Source organism: Balaenoptera physalus, assembly GCF_965194825.1.
Source record: "Balaenoptera physalus genome assembly, chromosome: 12".
Classification (NCBI taxonomy): domain Eukaryota; kingdom Metazoa; phylum Chordata; class Mammalia; order Artiodactyla; family Balaenopteridae; genus Balaenoptera; species Balaenoptera physalus.
The window spans coordinates 76,990,460-77,017,501 of NC_138897.1; the positions used below are offsets into that span (position 1 = coordinate 76,990,460).

The 27,042-nt window shown below is 50.3% G+C and overlaps 2 protein-coding genes across 14 annotated transcripts in view; one reads left to right on the forward strand and one right to left on the reverse strand.

Annotated features, from left to right (window-relative positions):
* The window catches only part of LOC309639833 (uncharacterized protein), a 55,487-nt gene extending 31,094 nt beyond the window's left edge, over nucleotides 1-24,393 (reverse strand). For 7 of the 13 annotated variants that reach the window (XR_014251874.1, XR_014251875.1, XR_014251876.1 and 4 more), the window contains exons 1-2: nucleotides 15,299-24,393; nucleotides 9,383-9,578 (exon numbers count right to left, since the gene is read on the reverse strand). Coding sequence is in view for 2 of the 13 variants with exons in the window: in XM_082417607.1 (XP_082273733.1) it covers nucleotides 9,383-9,578; nucleotides 15,299-15,618 (516 nt within the window). In the remaining 11 variants the exon portion in view is untranslated. Of the gene's footprint in view, nucleotides 1-8; nucleotides 2,398-9,382; nucleotides 9,579-15,298 lie in introns of those variants that run through there. The other 6 variants (XR_014251878.1, XR_014251880.1, XR_014251883.1 and 3 more) reach the window with 5 other exon arrangements.
* On the forward strand, nucleotides 14,617-25,841 carry YWHAH (tyrosine 3-monooxygenase/tryptophan 5-monooxygenase activation protein eta). Its single transcript, XM_082417597.1, has 2 exons — nucleotides 14,617-14,921; nucleotides 24,400-25,841. Exons 1-2 carry the CDS (start codon nucleotides 14,835-14,837, stop codon nucleotides 25,051-25,053), a joined length of 741 nt encoding a protein of 246 aa, XP_082273723.1. The 5' UTR covers nucleotides 14,617-14,834; the 3' UTR covers nucleotides 25,054-25,841.
* Nucleotides 25,842-27,042: the final 1,201 nt, after the last annotated feature.

Genomic DNA, 27,042 nt, shown 5'->3' on the forward strand with positions numbered 1-27,042 from the left:
TTGGCAGGCGGATTCTTAACCACTGCGCCACCAGGGAAGTTCAGTAGCTATTATTATTACCTAAATTTCAAGGGCATGGCAATCTCTCTTTCCTTGGGCTCCCATGGCTCTGTGGGCACATTCCTGGCTCATGAGAGATGCTTGGTGCATGTTGTATGAGCAGGACTGGCTGCCACAGAATAGAGGGAGATATGATTAGATTCTAAGTGACCTGGGGAAAATAAGAGCATCCTTCCATATAGCCATACACCTGTCCATCATCCAATAGCACACACATACATACATACACATCCATCCATCCATCCATCCATCTATCCATCCATCCATCTATCCATCCATCCATATGTTTCAGGCAGAGAACAAGACAAAGCCACTCGAAACTTACATCAAGGGGGGCAGGGCTTACAGATATGAATCAAATAATGACATGAATAAGTGTAAAACTGCAACTGTGGTAAGTGCTACAGGTCAAAGGGGTTCATGGTGCCAGGAGAGTCCAAAACAGAGCAATTCAGCCTATACAGGGAGGTCAGGAAAGTCTCCCCAAGGAAGTGACCAGTGAACTGAGAACTCACGGGCAAGTTGGAGTAACTAGAAGAATTGGAAGTGTATTGGGGATGGGGAATGTTTCAGGCAGAGAGGGCAGAGCACATATGGCAAGATGAAGTTGGGGGGTGTCGGCCCGATGATGCAGGACCTCCTGGGCATGTTCAGGATTTCGAATTTTATCCTTAGAGTTTCTAAGCAAGCATCAGGTGACATGCTCAGATTTGTATTTTTAAAAGACTGTCTGGCTATGGTTATAGAAAATGGAAGTGGGGGGATGGGATGGGCAGGTGTAAAACAGGAGACCTGTGAGAAGCCAATGTAGTTGCCCAGGAAATCCATGATGGAACCTCGGACTGGGAAGGGGTTGGGGAGGGGAGGAATGCATGAGGAGGCCATTTAGGAGATAAATGAACATGATGGGGCGATGTGTGTGGTGGGAAGAATGAGGGTGAGGGAGTTGCCTAGGATGATACCCAGGTTTCTGGATGGAACTGTTGCTAGGCAACAGAGTGAAAGCCAGGAGAGCGCGGGGAAGGGGTGAGACATACTTTCCCTTGCTGTTGTTATGTCTGTGTTTGCAAAATAAGGGTGTCAGGAGTGTGGGTGTGCACCGCTCCCTGAATGCCTGCTCAGGGGTGAGAAGGCTGGGTTAAGGAGGCTGCACGTTGCAGGCCGAAGAGCTGGGCCGGGGAGCTAGCCTTCCAGTCTTGGCTCTGCATCCAGGTAGCTGTGTGACCTTGAGGGGGCAGCTTCACCCCTGTGGGCTTCAGCTCTACAACTGACAGCCCTGCTGGTCGGGCATTTTAAGGGCATAAAGCAATCTGAGTCTTATTTGTGTCCACTGGCATTATTTACAGGGCTCCCCCTTGGAAAGTTATTCCTTGTAGATCCCCTTTATCCAGAGCCTGAAGGTTAAAATAGCATTGAGTCTAGAATGTGAGCTCTGAAAGGACTCACAGAGCCCGCTTGCCCCATCCTCTGATTTTACAGAGGTGCAGCACCTGTGTCTGATCCTTCTCTCTCTCCTCCTGCCCGACCCTGCACATAGCAGAAGAGGAGGAACAGTTTGTGTAGAGCCACAAAGCTACAGGGAAGAAGAGCACCCTTTGGGGTGAGCCCCATGGTCCTCTTCTTACTTTGGGGGTGGGGATTTTTCTGCAGCCTACCGCCATGTCTTAGGACAGATTGGGCTAGGCAGAGCTGTAGGGATGGGCTAAGATCATAGACACAGGTGATGCTGAGCATCTGGGGGAAGAGTGATGAAGGGGACATCTGAAGTTGTGTCCTGCTGAGCTGGGGTCCTTTCTGACTTATTGAAGATGCCTCTGGTCATGCACCCCTGCTGTGACTCCTGGGTGTCCTCCAAGGGCTGCAAGATGCTCTTTGCGAAAAAGGAATGTAGAAAACCCAGCCTACCCCCTGCAAATAAGACATGGAGACAAAAACCTGGTTGGAATCTTGCGGCTGAAGTTTCCACGGTGGCTCCACTCTGCTGCCCTTCCCATTGGCTGGGCGTCCTGCTCCGGCTTTAGCAACAGAGGCTCAGATACACATCTCCTTCCTGATTGGCCAGGCTGTGCTGGAGCGCCATAGCAACAGGGGCAGAGGGACCAGTCCCTGCAGAACAACTTGAGTTACTACCTGGGGTGGAGCTGAGATCCAGAGGGCTGCTTGCAGGGGATGCAAACTGGAACAGGTAGCCCTCACCTCAGCTCAAATTCAGGTGGGGAACCCTCCTCCCTGGTTGTCCAGGGTGTTGGGAGGCTGCTGGGCTTCTCCTCCTCATCTCATCTATCCTGTATCTTGCAGCATCTTCCCAGTCCTTCTCTTGCTCCGGGGCTACTGTCTCTGCAGAAGGAAAACCAAACCTCTGGCAGTGCCAGCGGTTAACTCATTTGCCCAAAGTCATGCAAGTTACAAGCTAGAACCTGAACCCGCATTATATTGCCTGACTTAAAGGCTTTAGAGGGTCTTTGGTGGAAAATCTAGGGGTCCTTTTTTTTTTAAAATGGACTTTGTTTTTTAGAGCACTTTTAGGTTCATAGCAAAGGCACAGAGCTGAAGGTACAGAGATTTCCCATAGTCCTTTCAGTTTTAGTAACAATCTTCCTTTAATTCATCAAACAGCTAATGCTTTCCAAAACACTCTCCTATCTGATCCTCCCAACAATTCTGTGAGTTTGGTAAGTCAGGGAGGAATGACCCATTTTATAGATGAGGACACCAGAGCCCAGAGAGGGCAATTGATTTGTTGCATGTCACACAGCATATTCGTGTCAGAGCTGGGACTCCAACCCAGGCCTCCTGAATCCTTGTCAGGGCTCTACCCACAAACCATTGACTTATCCATACCAGGGGGCCTCCAGGAGGGTCGGAGGGATGCTCTGAGGGGTCCTCTCATCTGTTTAGAGAACAGTGGCTGAAGAGAATCAGGCATTCCAATGTCTCCAACATGGACCAAGGGTTTCACATCATAACCCCAGTCCCTGCCAGGCAACTCCTAAATTTGGCTCTAGTCCCCAGGAAGGGTCCTTGTTTCACTGCAAACCATGCTGTCCATCCCCCTATATGGACAGGAGAAGAAACACTAGTAAGTTAACTACAATCAGTTTAACATTGCTCTGTGCTTGAAGCTGTGCTGAGGGCCTGCCTGACGCTTCATTGCAGCCTTGGGTCTACACTGTCCACTGTTTACAGATGCAGAGGTTGGTGCTGAGGAAGGTCAGGCTGCGTGCCAAGGTCACACAGTCAACAGTGCGGCCACAATTCAGACAGGAGGCCCCCTGACTCGAAAGCAGGCTGGCTTGAACAGTGTGATGGGCTCTCTGATGCAGAACAGTAGCTCCAAGAGGCATTGGAGAGCAGAGTCTTTTGCTTTTGGGTGTACATTTTTCCCTCAGTGGAGGCAATGGCTGGACCTATTTTTTGGTGCTGGAAAAGACAGGCTCAGAGGATCTGCTTTGTGTTAGGGATTTAGAAATCCTTGGCCCCCAAGGAGTGACTCGGTACCCCCAACACTGTCTCCCATTGCCTAGTGTCCCAGGTTTGCCACCCTTCAGGAGGACGTGGCTGGGCAGCTGGTACTTGGCAATCAACACGGAGGAGAGAAAACCCAATGACTTCCTTGCTCTGAATCTGAGCCCCCGCCGAAAATGAATGTTTTGGCAGATTTCTTTCCTTCCTGCTCAGCTTGTGCTCCCAGAAGCTCTTGCCCCTGAAACAGAGGCCAGCCACCTGGCCTGCCCTCCTGCCCTCCCAAGGGTACTGATTTTGGAGGACACGGAAGGTGGGAGCTCATGCCCGCCACTCTGCTCCCCTAAGGCCCACACCAGCAAGGGGCAGGCCCACGAGTTCACCACCAGCCACGGTCTGCAGCATCTTCCCTGGGCCAGACACCCCACAGACGCTAGGGAGATGGCAAGGAACGAGCCATTATGGCCCCTGCCCTTGTGGAAGCTGCTGCCCAGTGGAGGAGATGGACGGTGGGTCAATAAGTGAATAAATCGTGATTTCCGAGAGCAGTAAAAGCCGTGGACAGGATGAGACAGGGTAATGGGACAGGGACTGACTGGTGGAGCCGGGGCGGGGTGGGGCGGGACAGCAGGTGTGTGTGTCCTGTTTCAGCCAGGATGGTCAGGAAAGGCCTCTCTGAGGAGAGGTGACATCTGAGCACATAGGACTTGGATGAAAGAGGGGAAACTTTTGCTAGGGGAAGTGCGAGGGGCTGTGGAATTTAGCAAATGCAACAAATGTCTGCTGAACCCCTACTCTGCATCAAGGGACCAGAACAGACGGAGGACCTGCTCAAGGCACGGTGGCAACCCAGAAGAGGTACTACCCAGGCCTGGAGAGCCAAGAAGGCTTCCAGGAGGAAGCAGCAACCCTTCTGAGGCCTGAAGGATGTCAGGTCAAGCACGGTGGGGCAGCAGGCGGCGTGGAGGCACCGAGATGGTTCCAGTGGAAGAACAGCATCTGCAAAGGCCAGAGGAGACGGAGAGCTCGGGATTCTCAAGTAAAGGCAAAGAGCTGTTTCTGAAGCAGAGAGTTCATGTGGAAGAGAGGGAAAGGATGAGCTTGGGGCCCAAATGGGCCTCGGAGGCCAGTTAAACGCTTCAACATTTCCCTGAAGGCAGTTTGCGTAGGATTGCCATGTTTAGCAAATAAAAATACAGGTTGTCCTGTTAACTCTGAATTTCAGATAAACAACAAATAATTTTTAAGTATAATTATGTGCATGCAGTATCTGGGACATTCTTATACTAAAAAACCATTGTTTATCTGAAATTCAGTTTTAACGGGGCCTCCTGTATTTTCTCTGGTAACCCTGAGTTTGGGCCCACAGAAGCGTTTTAAGCAGGGGATGACGTGGTCGGATTTACATTTTGTGAAGCTCCCGGGATTTGTGGGGAAACATGCTGGAGGGAGACCAGGAAGGGGGTGGGGAGGATGAGGCTCCTGCCTTGTCCAGGCCAGAGAAGCAGAGGCCAGGGAACAAAGGATCTCATCATGTCACCTGCCTCCCCCACTGAGAGGGTGGCCTTGGGTAAATCCCTCAGTGGATGCAGTCTCAGGCCGGTAACTGCAGACCAGGTCAGACCCCGGCTCTGCAGCATGAGCCTCTGGGCTGGTCTGCTCCCTCCGGGGCCCTCAGCATCCTCCTCTGTCAAATGAGGAGTTCAATCAGAAGAGATGGTCCACAAGGGCCCTTCTGTTCCTGCCATCTTGGGCTCTCTGTCCATCCTCTGATGTCTCTCTGGGGTGGTGCCCCACCATGGTGACAAGTCCAAACCTCGCTCCTTCTTCCCTTCCAACATCACCTCAGCCAATGAATGCATGAAACACCCACACACCTGGTTTGGGAGAAGGCACTCCAGAATCTGCTGAGGTCCTACTGTGTGATGAGTTGGGTCCTTCACATCATTCGTTTTTGTTAATTCTCACAAAAGCCTCTCAGGGAGGGTATCATTATGCCCATTGCACAGATCAGAGAACTGAGAGCTCAGTGGTGCAGCTGCTGCCCAGGTCACACAGCTGCACAGTGCAAACCTGGGGTGGAGTCCAGGTCTGGCCGGCGCCAGGGCTCTGTCCTCCACTGTCTCCAGGAAACGTTCCCGGGAGTCCCTAATCCCCCACGTAGTTACCACCAGGGCTCAGTCAGCAGTCTCCTTGTCCCACGGCAGGCACGTGCTGCCCTGGCTCTTTCTGAGTTAAGCCAGGGCCTAAAACGCGTTGGTGTAATGCTCATCTGCTGGGGGCTTTCCGGTTTAGGAAGCCCTTTCCCATCTGTGCCCTCCTCACAACCCTTTGGGGACTCTGCAGGCCCCTCAGCCCTTCTAGCCTGCAGCTCTGCCGCAGTGGAGTCTGCATTAAATATTAACGGGGCAGCTCCTGGCACTGCTGTGACGTCAATTACTGGGCTGTTTGATGAGGGCTGTGGCTGCCTTTCCAAAGTGAAGCAGTGCCCGGAATTCAGCTGGCTCAAATGGCGTCCCAGGGGGCTGGCTGTCGGACTCGGAGAAGATGCCGCTAATGTAAGGCGTGGCAGGAGTCCAGGAGTTTTCCTTCCATCTCCCCTGCTCCCTCGGGGCCTGGCTGGCATCCCGATGCTGGCATGATGCCTTCAGTCATTCGGCAAATATTTATTGAGCACCTGCTGTATGCTGAACACAGTTCTAGGCTCTGGGGATACAGTCATGAGCGTGATAAGGTCCCTGCATCATGGGGTTCCCTGTCTGGTGGAGGAGAGGGAGAAACAGTCTCAACGCAGAGGGGCAGACCCAGCACTGTGCGCCAGAGCAGGTGCCCGACCCAGCTTGTGGCCGAGGGATCCTTCCAGAGGAAGCTAGGACTATGCTGAACCCAAAGAAGGAGCCCGAGTTAGGTCTGGAAAGAGGAGGGGTGAGTGTTTCAGGAAGAGGGAACAGGATCGGAGCTCAGACCCTGGTTCTACCCCTTCCCAGCCATTTATCTGCAAGCTGGGTTTCCGCTGTACAGGGGTGTTATGAGGACCAAACGAAGCCACGGCGAGTGATGGCACAGGGCTTGATTCAGGACAAGAGCTCAGCGGTAGCTGTTATGAAAATAGCTCTGTGGCTTCACAGAATTCCTCACCGTGCCACGGAGCCTTACTCTGATTTGGCAAGCTGAGAAACTGAGGCTCAGAGGGGTGACATCACAAAGCCCTGGGTAATATTGTGGATCAGACCCCAGGCTGGACACACGATCCCAAGCTCTGACACAGGCTTTTTGACATTCTCTGGCCATAAGCAACCCAAGCAGTGGCCTCAGCTCAGCGAGACACAGAATACCACAAGAGATCTCAGTGTGAATTCCTCGGCCTTCAACACTCCCCATCTCGGCCTTCTTTGAGGTAAGGCTGCAGCTGTCCAAGGACAAGCCCAGGCCTTGGCTTTGGGGTAGAGCCTGGGCATAGACCTTGTTCTGCTGCTAATCTACTGTGTGACTGTGAGTGAATTTTCTTCCTTCTCTGAGCCTCAGTTCCCCATATTTAACACTAAAACCATCTGTCATTGCCTGGATCTCTGATCCTCCCAAAGAGCTGTGGCAGAGGAATTATTTTTAATTCCATATTAAAGATGAGGAACCAGGCCACATACAAGTGGGGGCTGGATTTGAAGCCAGGCCCATCTGCTGGCAGAGCTGACTAACGGCCCATCATGTAGTGCTGTCTCTCAGAGTAAGAAAGCCAGCCTGAGTTGTCTCCAAGATCCTTAGTATGAGTCTGTGATTCTGTGAGTTCCATGCTGCCCCCAGGCCTTCAGGGCCCAGTGGTTTCACAGGGAGGGCATTTCAGCTTGGGCTGATTCTCCAACTGTCCCATGTAAAGGAGGTAACAGGGGACTTCCCTGGTGGCGCAGGGGTTAAGAATCCGCCTGCCAATGCAGGGCACATGGGTTTGAGCCCTGGTCCCAGAAGATCCCACATGCCGCAGAGCAACTAAGCCCATGCGCCAGAACTACTGAGCCTGTGCTCTCAAGCCACAACTACTGAACCCATGTGCCACAGCTACTGAAGCCTGTGCGCCTAGAGCCCGTGCTCCACAACAAAGACAAGCCACTGTAATGAGAAGCCCGTGCACCGCAACGAAGAGTAGCCCCCGCTCGCTGCAGCTAGAGAAAGCCTGTGCGCAGCAACGTAGACCCAACGCAGCCAAAAATGCATGAATGAATGAATGAATGAATAAATAAATAAAATAAAGGTGGTAACAGCACTGTCACAGGTTTCTGGCAGGCAGCACCCACTCTCTCCCTCATCCACAACCTCGTTCCTCCCGGCATCAGCCCCGGGGGGTGGGAGGTTCAACGTGAGCGACAGGCCCACTTTACGGATGAGGAAACTGAAGCTCAGAGTGGTGCAGCGACTTGCCCAGGCTATCCCAGCTACTGCAGAAGAGCTGGGATTTGAGGCTGCGTCTGGCAACTCCAGATCTTGTACTCCAAGTAACTGCAAGGTGGCCAAATTCAACCAGGAGACTTCCTCCTCCTCCTCCTCTCAGCCCCCTCCTAGCCCCTGCAATCTTGCCTCCCTCCCCCTGGCTCTCTCCCCAGTCTTATCTTCCACGAGGCTGCCAGTCAGTTAGCTGTCAGCCAATTTAAAGCGTTTCCCTCCTGGAAGGCCTTGGCCACTCACAAAGAGGGCTCTTGTGGTGGCATTTCTGCAATAGGCACAAGGTGTGATCAGATTCGATTCAGCACTCATGAAGAGGGGCACCCCAGGGCCTCAGATGATGAATGAAACGCAGGCCCTGTCCTCCAGTGTTTACATTGTACGAGGGAAATGCCAACTTCCTTATGAAGTGGGAAGCAGGTGGTATAAGTGACAAAGAGTGACTCTGCCCCTATTAGCTCCAAGACCTTGGGTAAGAGAGCTTCCTTTTCCCCATCTGCTTAAATGGGTACAAGAGGAATTCCCTACCTCACAATTGTCATGAGGATTAAACGAGATCACGGATTAGGTGAACTTGCATAGCACAGGGCTTGATGCCTAGTAGCTGGCCAGGAAACACCAATCCTACCAAAAGAAGTCCATGCAGGTGGTGAATTCCAGAGTCACAGTGGGAGTGAGCAGAAGGAGAGCGTGCTTCTTGGTGGAGACCTGGGAAAGCTCCTTAGAGGAGGTAAGATTTCAGCTGGGTATTAAAGACTTAGAGGAAGAGGTAGAAGAATGGGAAAGTTGGTAGAAACTTGTGGGCAGGCTCTGTGAGCCTGGTGGCCCTAGGATGTCCAGGAAGTAGGTGTTGAGCTTGGAAAGGTGGGCCAGGGCCAGGTCATGAAGGGCCAGGTGGAGGAGCTTGTATCTTTTAAGGGGAAAAGGGTGTCCTTCCTACCTATGACCCCAGCGGCAGCTCAGGGCTATCTGCAGAGACCAGCCCCCTGGAGTCAGCCTTCTCCTCTGGCTTTGGTGCTGCCAGATCCCTTTGTCTCCTGAGTCAGGGCCAGCCCACCACTCTTGTCTGGAAGAAGACAGAAGGCTGTAGCAATCTGCTTGCCTCCTACTAACATACTGGGGAGGAAAAGCTGTTTTGTAGCATAGTTGCCTGGCAGGGAACCTTGGTGGAAACTCAGCAAACCTCACCCTCACTTCCAAGGTTATGGTTTAAGCAGCAGTTGATGACAGCAGTTGATGTGTGCAGCTCAAAGACTGAAAGAACGTTTTCAGGCGCTCAGAAGGTCAGGGGCGGGCATGGAAAGAATGGTGATGGTGGAGTGGGTCTGGATCCGGGCTCCTGCCCCCTGCTCTGCAGTTGGGCAAGATACTTAACCTCCCTGGGCCTCAGCTTCCACATCTGTAAAGTCAGAACAATAATACCGACCTTTCCTTGACCAAGTGGGAGTGTGCTGGCCACCCACTGCCCGTGGCCTGCTGTGGAGTAGGTCCTGCTACTTTCCTCCACTCCTTGTATGGATGTGGTCCAGGCACTGGGCGTCTGAGGCATCCCTGCTTCACCCTCTTGAGCTGCCATGTCATTTGCTGAACTTCCAGTGGTGACATACCCTAGACCTTCAGAGCTGGAAAAAAGACAGAACTCTGCCATCCAAGCCAGTGTTGCCTCCCACTTCACAGACAGGAAATCCAAGGCTCAGAGACTGGAAGTCACCGCACTCCAGGCTCTGACCTCCAGCTTTCCCTGGACCACCACAGCCCCTCCCACTTGGGCCGACCTGGTGAGAACCACACAGAAGTGTGAGGCAATTATCCAGATGGTTCCAGCCAAAGGATCTGGAAAATTCTGGCTAAGAAACACACGTTCCTTGACCATCTGCAGAACTGAAGCAAAAGCCTTTTTCGCCCTCATTTTAACTGCGATTCCATAGGCAACAGCTTCACTTTCTCCCCCAGAGCTGAGCTCCTTTGAACAAGCTTGTGTGTGTGTGTGTGGCGGGGGGGTGCTGAGAACGGGGCTCTGAGCTCTGCCAGCTCACAGATTGCAGCTACCAGGACATTTTCACACTTCCTAATGCCAAAAGCTGCCGTGGAAGCCAATCTGCTCCCAAAGCGGGCTTTCAAAGAGTGGCGGGAGGCTCTGGCTGATCCTGAAATCTGTGCACTCAGGCTGATCTTAGACACAGGGGGTGGAAGTTGGTATCAGTGAAAGGACACTGGGGCCCAGGCAGTTGGCAGAGAGTGGCCGTGAGTGGGAGGCTGCGGGTGACCGCCTTGACCACTGAGTAAGCACCTGACTGTTCTAGGTCTCCTTTTCCATATGATGGGGTTAACAGCCTCTTTCCCAGAGTTGTGAGGATTTGGGAAGCTGGTACAGGGGGGTCAAGTGTTTACCCCCAAGACCGTCAGACAGCCAGCAATTAACAGCAAGAGCTGCTGCCCCTGCTCCTGGTGGTGGTGATATCATCACTGGCTTGGGATCAGCCGGGTCACCCAGGCAGCAGGAGGCCTGCATTTGGGGGGGAAAAAAAAAATCCTATCTGGGTGACACGCATCTGTGGGTGGGTGGCCCCTCCATCTCAAGCCGGTAACCATGCTGACAGTGTGAACGCCATCTCTCCAGAACAATACCAGGGCTTCTTTGTAACACTTCCCTTGGTGTCCAGACTTCGCAGCGAGCTCAGAGTGTCCCAGGACACCCGAGGAAAAAAGCAGGACGTGCCTTTTCTGGGTCACCTATTCACGGGGCTCTGGCAGAGGGTTCTGGCAACGCTTTGGAAATCCAGTCCTGCGTGAGAAGCAGTCATTACCACTGGCTCAGGGTGGGGTGCAGCAAGGAATTTTCTACAGTTGTGATGGCTGGTGAAGGCAGGGTGTGAATGTGCTCTTGCCGAACCCCAACCCTAAGAAACAGGATGGTCAGTCCCATTTAAAAGGGGTTTCCCGGGGGGTGGGGGTGGGGGTGTGATGAATTGGGTGATTGGGACTGACATGTATACAATGATGTGTATAAAATTGATGACTAATAAGAACCTGCTAGGGACTTCCCTGGTGGCACAGTGGTTAAGAATCTGCCTGCCAATGCAGGGGACAGGGGTTCAAGCCCTGGTCCGGGACGATCCCACATGCTGCGGAGCAACTAAGCCCGTGTGCCACAACTACTGAGCCTGTGCTCTAGAGCCCGCGAGCTGCAACTACTGAGCCTGCATGCCACAACTACTGAAGCCCGCACGCCTAGAGCCCCTGCTCCACAACAAGAGAAGCCACCACAATGAGAAGCCCGCGCACCGCAACAAAGAGTAGCCCCCGCTCGCCGCAACTAGAGAAAGCCCGCGCACAGCAACAAAGACCCAACACAGCCAAAAATAAATAAATAAAATTAAAAAAAAATAAGAACCTGCTGTATAAAAAAAATAAATTAAATAAAATGCAAAAATAAAAGGGGCTTCCCCAAGGGTACTCAGCTGGTAACTGGCAGAGCAGGATTTAGACCTGAGTTCAGATCCTCTTCCCCATCACATCACACACATGTCCTTGGATAGCTGGGGGCAGAGTTTTGTTCTGTTCCCTGAGTGAGACCCTGCCAGATAAAGATGCAGCGGACTTGGCCCCTGCTCTGGGTACCTGCTCGGAGCTCTGGGGGCCACACAGTGTGTCTGATCTTGATCATCAGCCCCCTTCCCCTGGTTCAGAGGCCCTCTTGGAAATTGTTCAAAAGCTACATGCTTGATAGGACTTAGAGCCCTGGGAGTAGGTGACCTATCCAAGGTGGTCATCCTGGCTTTATTTACAAGACTTTGGGGAGTGGGCAGCTCTCTCCCGAGGGTGAAGGAGATGGACGCTGATAAGTGTATAAGCTACAAGAGGGAGACTTGTGTGTGCTTTTTACAATCTGAATGACCCCCAAAGGGGAGTCACACCTTGACCCCTTGTCAGCTCACACCTCACGACATCGTGGGGCCATCAGGCCTAGGAGTCTGACAGAACTGAGCTTGAATTCTGGCTCTGCTGATGACCAGCTGTGTGATTTTATTCAAGACATGGAACATTTTCAAGCCAGTTTCCTCATCTGTAAGATGGGAATGGAAATCCTACCTACCTTACAGGGGTATCTTGAGGGAAAAAATATGCCCATCTCTGCAAAGCACCTGGCCCAGTGCTGGCAACGTGGTAGATGTCCCCTTCCGTTCAAGAGTGGGCGTGGATAAGGTCGCCCAGGATAGGGCAGAGGGCTTGGGCAGAGCTCTGAGGAACCCCCGAATTTCCAGGTAGGCTGAGAAGACAAGCTCACACAGGAGACAGAATAGGAGTGGCTGGAGCAGCAGAGGGGAGCCAGGAGAGTGCAAGGTCATGAAAGCTAAGAGGTGAGCCTGTCAAGGAGGGGCGAGCAGTTGTGCCAAGTGCAGCCAAGAGGGCCAGGAAAGTGAGGACTGTGCAGTGACCTTGGATTGGTGGCCACAGCAAGGGCCACCTAGGTGGAGGAGTAGGGGTAGAGCCAGAGTACATTGGGCTGAGGTGGGGGTGGTGGGTAGGTGGTGAGGAGGTGGAGACAGTGAAGTTTGGTGAGAAGGAAAGCAAAGCTTTATGGGCGAACCAAAGTTGTCCCCCCATTTGACATTTATGAATGTCAAAATCAGTTATTTAGAATGCTCCAGTCTCTCTGATTTTTACTGTTTTGAAATCAATCTCAGTCCAACATGATCAGAAGTTAGAAGGGCTCTAATCCCTCTAAGGGCTGGAAGGAACTGTGGAGCCCCCCCCCAGTGCTGGCCCTCCTCTCACCTCTCATGGGAACCCATCCTCATCAGGCCCATGGTGGATGATAAGTTATTATCTACCATACTCTTTAACGATATTCACTAGGGGAAAGATCAGCCTGGTTTGTTAACCTCGATTCCATTTGTAGTTAGCAAAGGTGAATCCTCAAAGCATGGAGAAGCCTGGGGTGGGGGTTTCCTCCCAGTCAAACGCTGTGTCATGGGTACTGAGGTCCTCAATGTAGCATCACAGCAGGTGGAAGGCGGCCCAGGAGGCAGGAGACCTAGTATGGAGGTCCCAACTCTGCTGGCTGTGCAAACTGGGGTCAGCCTCTCCTCCCCCTGATACCTCACTCTCCCCTTATGCAGGATAAGGGGTTGGAGAGTGGTGAGTCTAAGGGTTCTGCCAGCTCTGACATTCCAGGATTTCTTCTACTCTACAGTGCTTTAAACAGTCCTTCAAGTCCAGTTCTCCAGATGGTGAAACTGAGGTCCAGAAAAGGCCCACTCTCCAGTCCCTCCCTCTCCCTTCCAATGCATCTAACTCTGTGGAGCAAGATTCTGGGCCTGAAATATGGCTTCCATGCCTCTGGTAGTTCCTGATTACCTGAGAATAAAGCCTTAAATCTTCAGCCTGGCACTCAAAACATTCCATGATCTTGTTCTACCCCACCTCATGTCCCACTGCCAGGCCTCTCTCTTCCCCATTTTGTTTCTATCCTCACTGCCAAGCCCTCACCCTTGCTGGATCCCCCTCCCTAACACCTTTTCCTTGACTCTCACCTCCTTCAAGGTCCAGCTTACCTGCTCTTCGGTTTTTAGACCTCCGCTTCTCAGAGGCAGGGGCTGTATCTTACTTATTCTGTGGCTACTCCTTCCCCCAGTGCTGAGCATGCAGTAGGTGCTCAATAAAATGCTCAGAGAGCATAAGGCCCCTTCACCTGCACTCTCCTTGGCATGTTGTACTAAGTCTGGCCATGCTTTAGTGATTGGGATTTTCCTCCCATGTCCGGGACCCAGACCAGCGCCTGGCACCAGGGGTCCTCAGCATGGAATGCCAGGACTGGGCTCAGTGACCAGCTGGTCCACTCTCCTCTTTGCCACAGGAGGAAACTGCCACCACTTTCAGGCTGTGTAACCTTGAGCAAGTCACTAGTCTGGCTTTGACAGATGGGGAGGCCAGCAGGGTCCACCAGGGGTGGAGGGTTGTGAGCATTAAATAGGATCATGCCTGGAAAGGCCTAGCACCGGGCCAGCTCCTAGCAAGTGTGTGGTGACTCTTACCCGTCCCAGCGGGGCCACTCAGTCTCTCCTCCCGTGGAGGGCACAGTCTGCACAAGGCCACTTCCCAGGACGGGGACGCAGTGAGTGAATGTGCGTGGGGTTGTCCCCAAAGGCCGGACCTGATCCTGCCCGGCCAGTGCTGACTGAAGCTCAGGGTGTGGCCCCCAGAAGCCCATCGGCCAGGCTGGGCGGGGCCGCGTCCGGGGCCCGTCCGTTCCTCGGGCACGCGGCCTCCTGGCTTCCCCAAGCACTAGGTTTATTTGCTTTTGGGGCCCTTCTCAAGCCAGACCTCTAACCTGGACTCAGAGACGCCTTTCCGGGTGGGGCCGTGACAGTGCGCTGCCTGCACGGCCGCCATCACCGAGGCCCCCACCCCCGCTCCGCCGTCCCAGCCCCAACCCTCCCCTCTCCCACCTCCACCTCTGCGGCTGTTACATGCAGCACTCGCTAGGCGCCTGCGCGGCTCTGGGGCGGGGCGGTGGCCTCAGCTATTTATAGAAGGTGACGTCACCTTGAAATAGACCGTTAGGGCTGGCCCGCCCTTCCCCCCCCCACTCGCGCAGCTCCGCGCCGCCCAGCCCGGCCGCTGCCACTGCGCAGGCGTCCTCTCGTCCTCCCATCCCCCCGCGCGGCCGCCTGTCCTCCCTAGGCGGTGTCCGCGGCGCGAGCCACAGCGCGCGGGGCGAGCCAGCGAGAGGGCGAGCGGCGCTACCTGCTGCCTGCAGCCTGGGCCGGCCGGCGAGCCAGTGCGCGTGCGCGGCGGCGGCCTCCCCTGCGACCGGAGAAGACGAGCGGGCGAGCTAGCGGAGTGGGGCGCGAGGCGAGGCAGGGCTCAGCAATATGGGGGACCGCGAGCAGCTCCTTCAGCGGGCGCGGCTGGCCGAGCAGGCGGAGCGCTACGACGACATGGCCTCCGCCATGAAGGCGGTGAGCGCGCCGGGAGCCCGGGCGGCCGGCCGGGGGCCCGGTGCAGGGAAGGGGTGGGCGGCCGGGCGGCGGCCCCCTCCGGGCCAGGGGCAACCCCGCCGCCCTCCTGGGCGCGGCCGCCCGCTCTCAGTCTGCGCTTCCCGCGCCCGCCGCGCGCCCCGCCATTTCCTGCGGCCGGGCCGGGAGGGTGTCCAGGGAGGGGGCGCGGCGGGGACCCCGCGGGTGGGCGGGCGTCGCGGCATCCCAGCTCGGAGCCGTGGGTGGGGGAGGGTGCTCGAGGGAGCGTGAGGGAGCCGCATTCTTCCTGCTGGACCGTTCTGCCAGGCTGGGTCACCCCCTCTCGCCTTCCTCCACACACCCCAACTTGTAATAATCACCTAGTGAGTAGCGCCCTGTCTCTCCTGGTTTCCGCTGCCACGACCTGAACTCGGTGTAATGCCGATCCGCTTTTGCTCTGCTCGCCGGCATCGTTCTGGTTCCATTCTCCCGCGCCCGGGGTCCGCTTTGTGTGCGGAGACCCCCCCATCCTGAAGTCCGACGAGGACGCGGGCGGGAGCGCGGCGGGCGTGGGGCCCCCTCCCAGGTTGGGTGTTGCGCCCATCTGCCCGGAGACTAAAACGGGTCCTGACGCCTGGGGGAGCCGAGCCCTTGTGCCTTTGCCTTCCCGAGACCCGCGGAGACTCATCTGCAGCTCCATTTCCGGGGAAGGAGTCGCGGCCGGCCACACCCTGGCCAATGCGGTGGATTAGACACCACCTGCGTGTCTGAGACCTAGAGTTCCGGTGACCCTCTCACTGTCCCTGTCTCCTCACAGTAGTTCACGTTTTCTCTTAATGAACATTACTTCTCTCTGCGTCAAGGTCACAGAGGGGTAGAGCCACAGCTGCGGCCGCCAACGTGCCATGTTCACCCAGTGCACAACCTCCTGAGACGTGGGAGGATCCGCCGGGGCCCCACCCTAGACCTACAGACTCAGAAACTCGCGGGGGTGGGACTCAGATCTGCACTTGAACCAGCCCTCATGGCAAGTGCTATTGGGTTTAAGTTCAAGAATTACTGCCCTGGGTTATATAGCTCATTTGCCCTTCTTAGGGCCTTGGGAGGGGATTTCCTAGAGAAAAAACTACAAATACAGAGGCTCCGTAAAATTTCAGAGTCATGTGAAAAATTCCTTTTAAAGCTTTTGATATTAATATATGAAACATGTTGAGGTCCCTGTTTAGGATTATCCAGGTAAGAAGGGTTATCTTTTCCATGTTGTTCACGTCACACGTTGAACCAGGTGTTTGGAAACCACCACCACCACCACCCATTTGTTGATTAATTGGTGATGCGGAGTTGATCATGGTGTTGTGGGCCAGGTAGGAGCTTTTCATCCAGACCAGGGACGATTTAGGTTTGGGACCTGAAGTCTGTAATTCTGGGGGTCTTATAAGAAAAAAAAAAGTAGGGTATATGAGTTTAGCAAATTTTTCAGAAACAGGACTGACTGAGTGCATTTCCTTGGAAGGGGTCCTGAGCTTAAGCTTATTTGGGATAAAGCCACTTCTCTCCACACAGCAAGTGACACTTAAGTGCGCCTCTTCTCCCCAGTCACCGAGTGGAACTGGGATTGTGTGGGTTGAGACCGCTCTGGACATTTTAGCGAGGCCCTCGCCTATCCTGCAAGTGGGACTTGAAGGCCGCAGTTTTAGGAGCCTTTTGGGGAATAAAGAAGGGATGGGGCTGGAAGCAAAGTGAATTGAGGCTAAGGGAAAATGACTAGAAGGTAGTTCTGGAGCTATAGGAAACCCGAGGCAACTTGAAATTGGAAATAAGGAAAGAATGCAGAGATGTAACCGGAATGGAATACAATTTGTGGAGAGAAAATAATTGGTTTTCTGGTCTTCGAAAGCAGGCTTGAAAAATGCTTTCCTGCAGCTACCTACTTGTGTCCACAGATTTTCTCTGAGACATTAAGGTAGGATTTTGCAAACTAATGGACCCTTTCATGTATTGGGAATATGTAATATCTGTATCTGAGATGATTGATGGGTCGGATAGGCCATTGAAAATTCAGTGCACACTCTAATTATGTCATTTCAGAATTGTGATAAACATTCCCTCAAGGTAACTCCTATTAAAAAATAAGAACTTTTTTGGGCAGTATGCCTGTTTCTTCTATTAAAGAATTTTTTTTTTTGGTCATCTAAATTAATGGAATATATTTATTGGAAAGGACTTGGCAAGGGTCAGTGGAAAACTGTTTCTCATGTTTTACCTGTTGATGTTTGTACGTTAAATTCTTAATGTTATTGAGAAGACTCAGTCCCTATTTCATTAATATCATAGACCTAAAATATAGCTTTTGGAAAGAGTTGGAATTCTGATAACCCTCTGGGCTTGTGTGGGTTTTCTTCAGGGCAGGTAAGTAGGCTTCTCTACCGCACCTGAGTGAGGGGATGTTCTGATGCCACCACTCTGTGACCTTGAAGCTCACATCTCTTGTCTTCTGGTCCTCTGAAGCATGAAGGTTGTAATGTTGGTGTTACTATCAAGTGGGCTTTCAGCTTTCATTCTAACTTGTTTTCTGTTTCCTTTATAATTTAAATGGTAGCTAATAATATTGCCTGCCTGTAATGATTGATGTTCCATATGCTACCAGCGTCACCTGGAGGATGCTGTCGGTAAGGCTTTAAGAAATCACGCATGTTGGAAACAAAGGTGTTGGCTCACATCAGTTGAGAACTGCAGTTCCCTGCCTCTCCTCCTAATTTGAAGGGGCAAGAAATGTTTTTGAAGTGAAGTAAAGACGTTTCTTCCAGCTCTCCCCCATCTCGTACCTTGTCCCTTACGTAGAAAGAAACACTGTGAAAGATTCTCGAACCCAAGTCCTTTCTAGACCAGGCTTGGAATGCCCTTATACAATTCATAACCTCTATAAAATGAGTACAGTACCATCTTATGAGAACTATGAGATAAACCCATAAAGTGGCATAAAAATATTTGTGCATAATACTAAGTGATTCTAAGGAAAGAGGGTAACTAACCAGATAGATTTCTAGTGAATATTCATGGACAGACAATTCAGTCATGTCATTTATTGCTCTTAGTCATCTTTTATATTAAAACATAGGGGCAATCATGAAGTTTTAAAATGTCAAAATTGTTTGGGATGGCATGGTGTGTTTTAACATCGCTTACAAGGTTGACAAAGGACGGGGAGAAATATGTCTGAAGGACTTGATGCATATCTGTAGCAATCTTAAGTGCAGGCAACAAAGCTGCAGCTTAAGGAAATGGGTCGGAGGGGAAGAGGTCCGACCAGTGGCCAGAGGCTGTTATTCCAACAGCTGTGAGATCCTGGGAAGTGGGGAAGTGAGCAGGTGGTATGTAAAAGGAGAGCACAGCTGAGTGACCCAGGGTGAGACCTAACCCATGTTGCAGATATTGAAACTAAGGATGATTTTGAGGTGTACCAGAATTGTGGTTAGTGTGACATCTTAAAGCCACATTGGTACTACCGTTTGAAATCTATGTAAACTAGTAAGCCGTGTTTCCCATGTAAGTATCGCTTTGTCACGTATTGACTGAGGAAGGAAGAAGTCTCTGCATTATTCTTGCAATATTAGTTAAAAGACACTTCAGTTGGTGAACAGTTCACATAGCTTTGCTGCAGTGACGTGGGAGTTGTGGTCCCCATCTGGATTTGGGGTTCCTGCATTATCCCCGGAAGAGCTCCCACAGTCAAGGACCTCACTACTCCTTTAAGGAAACCAAAAATGTATTTTCTCATCATTGTCTGGAATTTAATATTAGTGGTAGACCGCAGTGTCACACTTTTCCAGAAAAACGGTTTGGGAGGGGATACCCCAGATGTGTTTTCCATGTTACAATTCATCAAGTTTATGAAATTTATCATTTTACCTATTAGGCACTCAGTAAATGGTAGCTTTTATTCCGTGTGTACATTTTCATTTAATCTTGAGAACAACTCTGGATGGATCCTGTTATTAACTCCATTTTACAAATGAGATTTGAAGAGATTAATTTTCTCAAGGTCGAGTTGTAAAGGGAAGATTTGAACTCTGGACTTTAGAGCTCTCACTTTAACCACTGTGACAATGCCCCATGAGGCTAAGGAATCATATTTCTTTCTAGTATACTTTCTGGTCTATTAGCCATTGTCATCATTGGTGACTAAGTTCCAAGCCGTTAACATAAGTGGGCTTACTGAACAAATAACTCCGTCTATTAGATGTAAGTCATTTTTGCCAAATTTGATTAAAAACGGAATCTACCACTTATGGTTCTTAGCTGCAGCAGGGGAGCATGAAAGGCAGACTCATCTGGATTTTGCTTGGTCTCTTGAAGACCAGTTTTTTTAGCTTAAGAAGCAAAGTATTAATTGAATTTGAGTTCTTGCTATGAATTGAGAAGTGCAAGACTATGTTACATTATAGTTGTGGTGTTTTAGGAAATTGTTTCTCCATATTGCTTTTAGTATATTTTGTAAGCCTAGAGGCCCCCAAATTTCAGTGTCTGGGTTGTTGGTGAGATGCTCCCAAGTGTCCAGGTTGAGGCTGCCCCTCCCACTCCTCGCCGCAGTGGCATCCCCTCCTCGGTGGTGGGTGTTGGCACTTCCCTGTGATGGGAACTGGCACAGCTTCTGAAGCCTTCTGTCCTGGTGCCTCAGGGGCAGTAGGGTAGAGTGACGCTGTTCAGATGGGGTTGTATATAATGCCTGCCAAGACCTGTGAAAATGTTTACTTATGTTCAGAGCAAGACAAAGGTGGTCTCTTAACGATACAAAGGGAGCTATTTTGACTAATGTTAAGCTTAGAGTGAATATTCATAACCTGAACTCACCTGCTCTGAGCTTGAAGCTGGCCCCTCTCCCAGCCTTGCAGAACTGCAGCCTCGCCCTGGTTTAGACAGAGGGCAGTCTTTCCAGGCTTGGGCAAGTGGTGACCAATGGCAGGTGCTTTGCCAGCTGGGGTAAAGGCAGAATCCTCACTTTCGGGGCATTAACTTGGGAAACAATCAGCCAAAAAAGCTTTCATCCCTCAAGCTCACTTTTCTTTTTTTTTTTTTAATATATACAGGGTTCTGCCAAAGAAGCTTAAAGATTTTATTATGTGGTTATGTTTATGCAATTATTCATGAGGATTGTTTTTTTCTGTTATAAGCTCTTATATCAAAAGCAAGCTTGCTGGTAGCGTGTGCGTGTGGGTAGCTATAGAGTTCGGGGTGGTGGCTGTGCGGTGTGTGTGTAGCTGTGAAGGATGAGAGCGCTGTTCAGGAGGAGTCGCATCAACCCCAACTTGAGCAGTGTGGCCTGGCAGCTCAGGGGTGATGTTTTTTTGTTTGCTCAATGTTCCTTCTGAGGTTGGATGTTTCCCAGATTCAGAACTTTAAGTTTTCCCAAATAGTCCCTGGGCTGTTTTTGGCAGCGGGTCTATTTTTACTCACAAACACATAGTTTATTGCCTTGTGAGTTAGTGGGAGGAGGCCCTTAGGGATTTTTGAGTAAGCCAGTGGTGTCGTAGGAAGATAAATGAATTCGTAGCCGACCAGGTTGTTCGTGACTTTCAGAAATGCTGTGTAGTCCAGAGCAGAGAAAATGGGTGAAGGGAGTTGGTGCGGCCAAAGGCTGCGTGGTGAGGATGTACATGAGCAGAATGGCTGGCAGGGAGTCCAGTCCTCAAAGGAGATGAGAGGAGAGCCTTCCTGAATGGGAAGAGTCCATCAATTTAAGGTTTTCAGGAAGCCTGTAAGTAGGATTACCTGGGGTGGGGAGGTGGGCAGGAGAACAAGACAGCAGAGTGGCTGCGAGCAGAGGTGGTGGAACCCCTTGGAGCTGGTGTAGCCACGTGAAGATATAATGTCTGGGGTGGCCGCACTGAGTGCAGCTGGTGTGCAATGGAAACGAGTGTTGAAACTGGCGTTGGAGTAGAAAGAAGGTTGAGAACCTTTGTCTAGTTCTATCTCGAGAAATCCGTGTCTAGTCTTTGTTCCTAATTAGAAACCATTTGGAAACTTGTGATTGTTGAGATGCAGTAAATCATCTCCGTAGACTCCGCAGATGGCCATCCCACTGGTTTAGTCTTAGGATGGTTGGGACCCGTTCCTGCTTTCCTTTCCCTACACCGTTTGCCTCCCAGTGTCTGCGCCTCTTAGTAGGTGACGAGATTTCTCTTGAAGTCTCCTGGCTCCTGTGTTTTGGAATTTGAAGTGTTGGGAACTCGTGCTAACTGACATTAGCGAAGGTTATTTGCAGTAAGTATCACCAGCCAAGACTGGCTGTAAATCTTGTTTTAATAGGCCATCTGATTTTACTTCAGTCCATAATTTTCCAATCTGGGGAAAACTCCCAATTTTCTTTAGTTATCCGATCAAGTAATAAAACTGTCTTCCTCCCATAAGTTTCCTTTTGTTAACCGAGCTGTAATCCAGGAGTATTAAAACACACTATATTTAAACGTATCCAGTTATTTCCTAGTTAGGCCCTGGCTGGGGTTCTGAGAACAATGCTTGTTTAGCCGTTAGTCACACTCAGCTGATGCCGATAGTGATTCATTCAGACTGGCAGGCGACCAGGTGATTGTTACATAAACACTGACACTCCTAGTCAATGATTTTTCTTGTGACGGTGTCATAAATATTGCCCAGTAGCCTTTTTTGGCAGTTTATTCCTGATGGAGAAGGGATCCTCAGATTCCTGGAACCCACAGATACACCCACATTTATGTTGATATTCAATAGTATTGACCTCAGGCCTTACCACACCTGTTATAGTTGCTCAGGAAAAATGGAATCCTAGGATTTTAGAGCTGAAGAAGTCCTTGGAGACTGTTTGGGCTGGTCCCCCTTATTTGACTTTTGATGCCCAGAAAAGCTGTGTTCTGTTGAAGGTCACACAGCTAGCTCAGGCTAAACTCCAGATGTCTTAAGATTTTTTTTGAGTAATGATACCACCCCTTGTGCAAACACTGTGTGATATATAGATATTTCAGATATGCACTCAATTTTAATGATGTGCTCTGGGGACATACTTTGAGGTGTCTTCGCAATAGTCCAACAAAAGCAGCTTTACTGGTCGCAGGATGAAGTATATAGTGGCTCCTTATGGATGTCATTTGCATTTTAACATCAAGTGGCCTTAGTTGGATTTACTTATTGGAAGATCTGAGGAGCTTTTCAAATTCTGTTCTTGCCTCATGTTTTGTTTTACTGAATATTGGCCTAGAAAAGTTTCATGCTAAAGGATTCAAGCATTCTGAGATTTGTCATAGTATTTGAGATGGAATTTTGATTTATAAGGGTTGCTTCCTTAAAAGGCCAAATTATCAGAAAAATATCTACAATGTCTCTTTATACTTTTAGTAAGCAGGTGTGTTTAAAGGCACTCCCTGGAGGAGAAGACTAGTGGGGTTACAGGTCTTGAGGGGAGCATGGATTGTGGATTAGTAGAGAGGAGGGGATTGCCCTAGACCAGCGTGGAGACCATTCCTGTCTTTGTGGGGAGGAATGAGGAGCTGGGCTTGCAGGCAGCCCTCCTGGGGAATGTCAGGGGCGGCTTGTAGCTGAAGACCACACTGAAGGAGGAAGTGGGTTGGGCTGATTGACTAGGCAAAGAGGGAGAGGCCATCCCTGGCTAATGATTTGCAGCAGAAGAGTAGGGGTTCTGGGGACAGAGAAATGGGGAAGTTAGAAGAGGGAGCTGGTATTTTTATTTTGTCTGGGATTTGTTGAAGAGGGAGGTGGTGGTAGACAGTTGCGTGTTTCACTTTTAAGAACTTGGCACAAGTTTTCTAATTTTACACACTTAATGATTACATTTGTTGCTTATGTTCTTGAACTACTAATTTTTCAAATAGACCTATCATCCTTTTTAATTCTTTTTTTTAAACTTCTGATTCTCTACTGCTCAGTCTTCTTAATCCATGGTAAACATGTCTGTTTTATTATGTTGTTAATAAGTTTCTCCATCAGACTTGGCTTTTCCCTTCCATTGGAGCAAGTTCTGTCCTTATAGTTTGATTTAAGTAATGCCTTTTTGTTGAGTTTTGTGGTTTTCTACGTGCTCTTCTTTTTTCTTTTTCTGTTTTTAAAATTAAAGACCTTTCCCAGTAGGTCACATAGTTGAGGAATCCCCCCACTTTATAGAAGATACAGGCCAGTTTAGTGTGTTAGTGGCTTTGCTGGGGCCCAGAGTTTTCTGATTCTAAGTCTGTATTAGTTTCCTAGGACCACCAAACAAAGCCACCACAAACTGGATGGCTTACAACAAGAGAAATGTATTTTATCACAGTCTGGAAGGCTAGAGTCTGAGATCAAGGTGTCGGCAGGGCTGTGCTCCCTCTGAAGGCTCTAGGGGAAAATCCTCCCTTGCCCCTCCTTGTTTCTGGTAGCTCCTGGTAATCCTTGTAATCCTTGGCCTTTGTAGACACATCACTCCAGTCTCTTCCTCCATCATCACATGACAATGGCTTTCGTCTCCAGATCTCCCTTTTTCTTATAAGGACACCAGTCATTGGATTTAGGATCCACCTTATGCAGTATGACCTCATCTTGACTTGATGACACCTGCAATGACCCTGTTTCCAAATAAGGTCACGACGACGGGTGCCAGGGGTTAGGACTTCAACATGACTTTTTGGTGGCACAGCTCAGCACAGCAAAGTCCAGTGCTCCTTCTACTGATGACACAGCTGGCTCGCTTGCAGTTGGCATCATGAAGAATTTGAAATTTAACGTTTCCACTTAAAATAATTGGTGCTTCCATCCTTGATGGGCAGTCAGGGTTTCCTGTCAGGTAGGTCAGAGTAAAGCTTGCTGCTGAGTAGTTATGCCTCCTTTCAGCAGAGACTGGGGACACTTTACTGTTACTAATGTATCCGTTTTGGGTTGGGGGAGGGCTGGGTTTACCGGTGGGGTTCCACGTGTAACCAGGGTGAAACTCTGGCCACTAGATCTGTGTGGTGTTTGAGCTCATCTGGGAAGCTCTTCTTTGTTAATAAGTGTTTGAGGGAGGTGTGATTGGTTCTTTCTAGAATAGAAAGCTGGAAGTAGACTTCCAGTCTGTGATAACCTTTGAACATTTGACAAAGGAATTGTATGATTTTACTGTGAGAATATCTTACGCAGAATAGCGGAGCCTCAGGGCTTTTCCCCACCACCTCCTTGTGCACCAGCACCTCACAACGTTCCATCAACATCTTTATCCCCACACCTCCGCCAAGGTGAAGGCGGCATCTTAGAAGGCCTAAATTACGACTTTTTCAGAGTCCTTATCACTAATATTTTGAGTTAATATCTATCTCTTCTGTTAGACTGCAGTCTCCCTTCAGATAGGATCCTTGTCCAGTTGGTTTTTCTTGAGTGGCTTGTCTGTAATCCTGTTTTTGAGGAGGGTTGTTGACTGGGTTGAAGGGAAGATCTCTTTCCAGGGTTTTCAGACTCGGGTCTCAGTGTTTATCTTTTGGGGATGTTGCAGGTGACCGAGCTCAACGAACCTCTCTCCAATGAAGACCGAAACCTCCTCTCCGTGGCCTACAAGAATGTGGTCGGTGCCCGACGGTCTTCCTGGAGGGTCATCAGCAGCATCGAGCAGAAAACCATGGCCGATGGGAATGAGAAGAAGCTGGAGAAGGTTAAGGCTTACCGGGAGAAGATCGAGAAGGAGCTGGAAACAGTGTGCAATGATGTGCTGGCCCTGCTGGACAAGTTCCTCATCAAGAACTGCAATGACTTCCAGTATGAGAGCAAGGTCTTCTACCTGAAGATGAAGGGCGACTACTACCGCTACCTGGCAGAGGTGGCTTCCGGCGAGAAGAAAAACAGTGTGGTTGAAGCTTCGGAGGCAGCCTACAAGGAAGCCTTCGAAATCAGCAAGGAACACATGCAGCCAACACACCCCATCCGGCTGGGCCTGGCCCTCAACTTCTCCGTGTTCTACTACGAGATCCAGAATGCGCCCGAGCAGGCCTGCCTCTTAGCCAAACAAGCCTTCGATGACGCCATAGCCGAGCTGGACACACTAAACGAGGATTCCTATAAGGACTCCACGCTCATCATGCAGCTGCTGCGAGACAACCTCACCCTCTGGACGAGCGACCAGCAGGACGAGGAAGCCGGAGAAGGCAACTGAGCGCCTCGGCCAGCCCCCGCCCCCACCCCATCACCACCGGTCCTTCCTCGCCACAGTCAACTAAGTATCTAGTGCTAAACCTATCTGTATGGCAGCACAGCTACTCAGATCTGCTCTCCGCCCCCGGGAAGCAGTTCCAGGTAAATTTATGGGCATTGCTGGACTGATGGTTGCTTTGAGCCCACGGGAGCTCCCTTTCTGAATTGTGCAGACAGGTGCATTCTGAAGGAGGCATTTTCCTGTGCCTGCTGATCTGGGTGAAGTGCAGGCGAAAGCCTCGGGGAAGTTAGGAGAATTAACCACACAGGCTACAGTTGGTATTTAAATGGTCCACTTAAAACCAGCTGCTAGTGTTTTGTTAAAGCAGTACATCTGTGCATGCAAAAGTGAATTCACCCCTCCCACCTCTTTCTTAGCTAATGGAAAACTGTTAAGGGAAGCTGATATGAGAGACCACTTGCTCCTTTCCATCAGCTTAATAATAAACTTTAACGTGAGGTTTCAGTAGCGCCTTGTTTGCCTCTTTAAATTATGATGTGCACAAACCTTCTTTTCAATGCAATGCATCTAAAGTTTTGATACCTGTAACTTTTTTTTTTTTTGGTTGCGACTGTTTTAAGAATCATGGATTTATTTTTTTGTAACTATTTGGCTATTGTCCTTGTGTATCCTGACAGCACCATGTGTGTCAGCCCATGTCAATCAAGATGGGTAATTATGAAATGCCAGACTTCTAAATTAAATGTTTTGGAATTAGTGGGTAAATAAATGCTGCTTTGGGGATATTATCTCTGTGTGTATGGTCTTTGTTTTTCCTGCTCTCAAGGAGCCCTGTCATGGCTCACCGCTTTGAATCCTGGTTTGATCTCTCAAACCCTGAAGCATTTCTGGAATAACGAGTCTTGGTGCCCCCTGATTCCATCACATGTTTTGCAGTGTATACAAAAGACTCATGAATTTTAAATAGTTTTGTGTGAACCCAGCTAACAGCCTCTCTGATCCCCTCTTTCTGTTGCTGGTGCCTGTACGGGAGGAGCTGAGCAGACCCCAATGCCGTGTTCCATGGCACAGCCCCTCTGGAAGGTGGGTGTGTGTCTGACTTTGAGGGTGTAGCTCCGCTCAGCCTACTGGAACATTGGTTGCTATGTATCACTCAAAGTAGGTACATGTTCTCAGTTTTTCTTAATATTCTTTTGCACTAGATGGAATAAAACATTAATTAGGGACACAACTTGGATCCCTGAAATAAACTTTAGTGATCATTATTAAGAAAGCTTTGAGTATTCTTTAAAAAATAAGACAGCAGACCTCCCTCTGAGTTTAAGAAAGAGAATGGCCTGGCCTCTAGTGCACTTTCCCCATCTGCCTGCACCCCAGGCCGCTCCTGAGGCCCTGCGTCACCAAATGGACTCTTCCTTCCCCGGGTGATGTGGACTCCAGCCACTCACGATTTCTGTCACCTCCAGCGTGGTGCTCGGGACCGGACGTGCTTGTCGAGTGGATTGGTTCAGGTACACAAAGGCCCTAAACACCTTATTCTTGACTGAAGCTTGACACTAGACTGGTGGAGGTGGCCACGCCCAGTCTCTGTCCTTGAACCTACACTGTGGTGGAGCATGGACATTTAACCATGGACATTTAACCTATTTTCTCATCCTGAAGTAGAGGGATGACCCACATGCTAATAAGTAGTCCTTAGGAAGCCTATTTCAAGTTGACCTAATTGCCAGCAAAAATCGTTGTCAGGTTTTGCTTCAATTAGCAGGTCAGGTATTTTAAAGCCATGAGCTTTATGTGCCTAAGGCACTTGGCTTTGATAAAATTTCGTAGACGTTGAAACTTTGTACATTTGGAGTGCACTTCACAGAAAGGGCTTTAGAAAAAGCACTTAACGTTTTCATTTCACAACCATCTTGTGAAAAGTTTTGTCCCCACCTTACAGGGGAGGAAACTGAGGTGCAGAGGTGGTGGACCTCTGGAATCAGCTGG

Excerpts from the sequence above, each read along its gene's own strand:
- YWHAH (XM_082417597.1), top strand. The coding sequence starts at position 14,835 with ATGGGGGACCGCGAGCAGCTCCTTCAGCGGGCGCGGCTGGCCGAGCAG. Across the intron at positions 14,922-24,399 it reads TGGCCTCCGCCATGAAGGCG|GTGACCGAGCTCAACGAACC; the intron begins GTGAGCGCGCCG and ends GGGATGTTGCAG.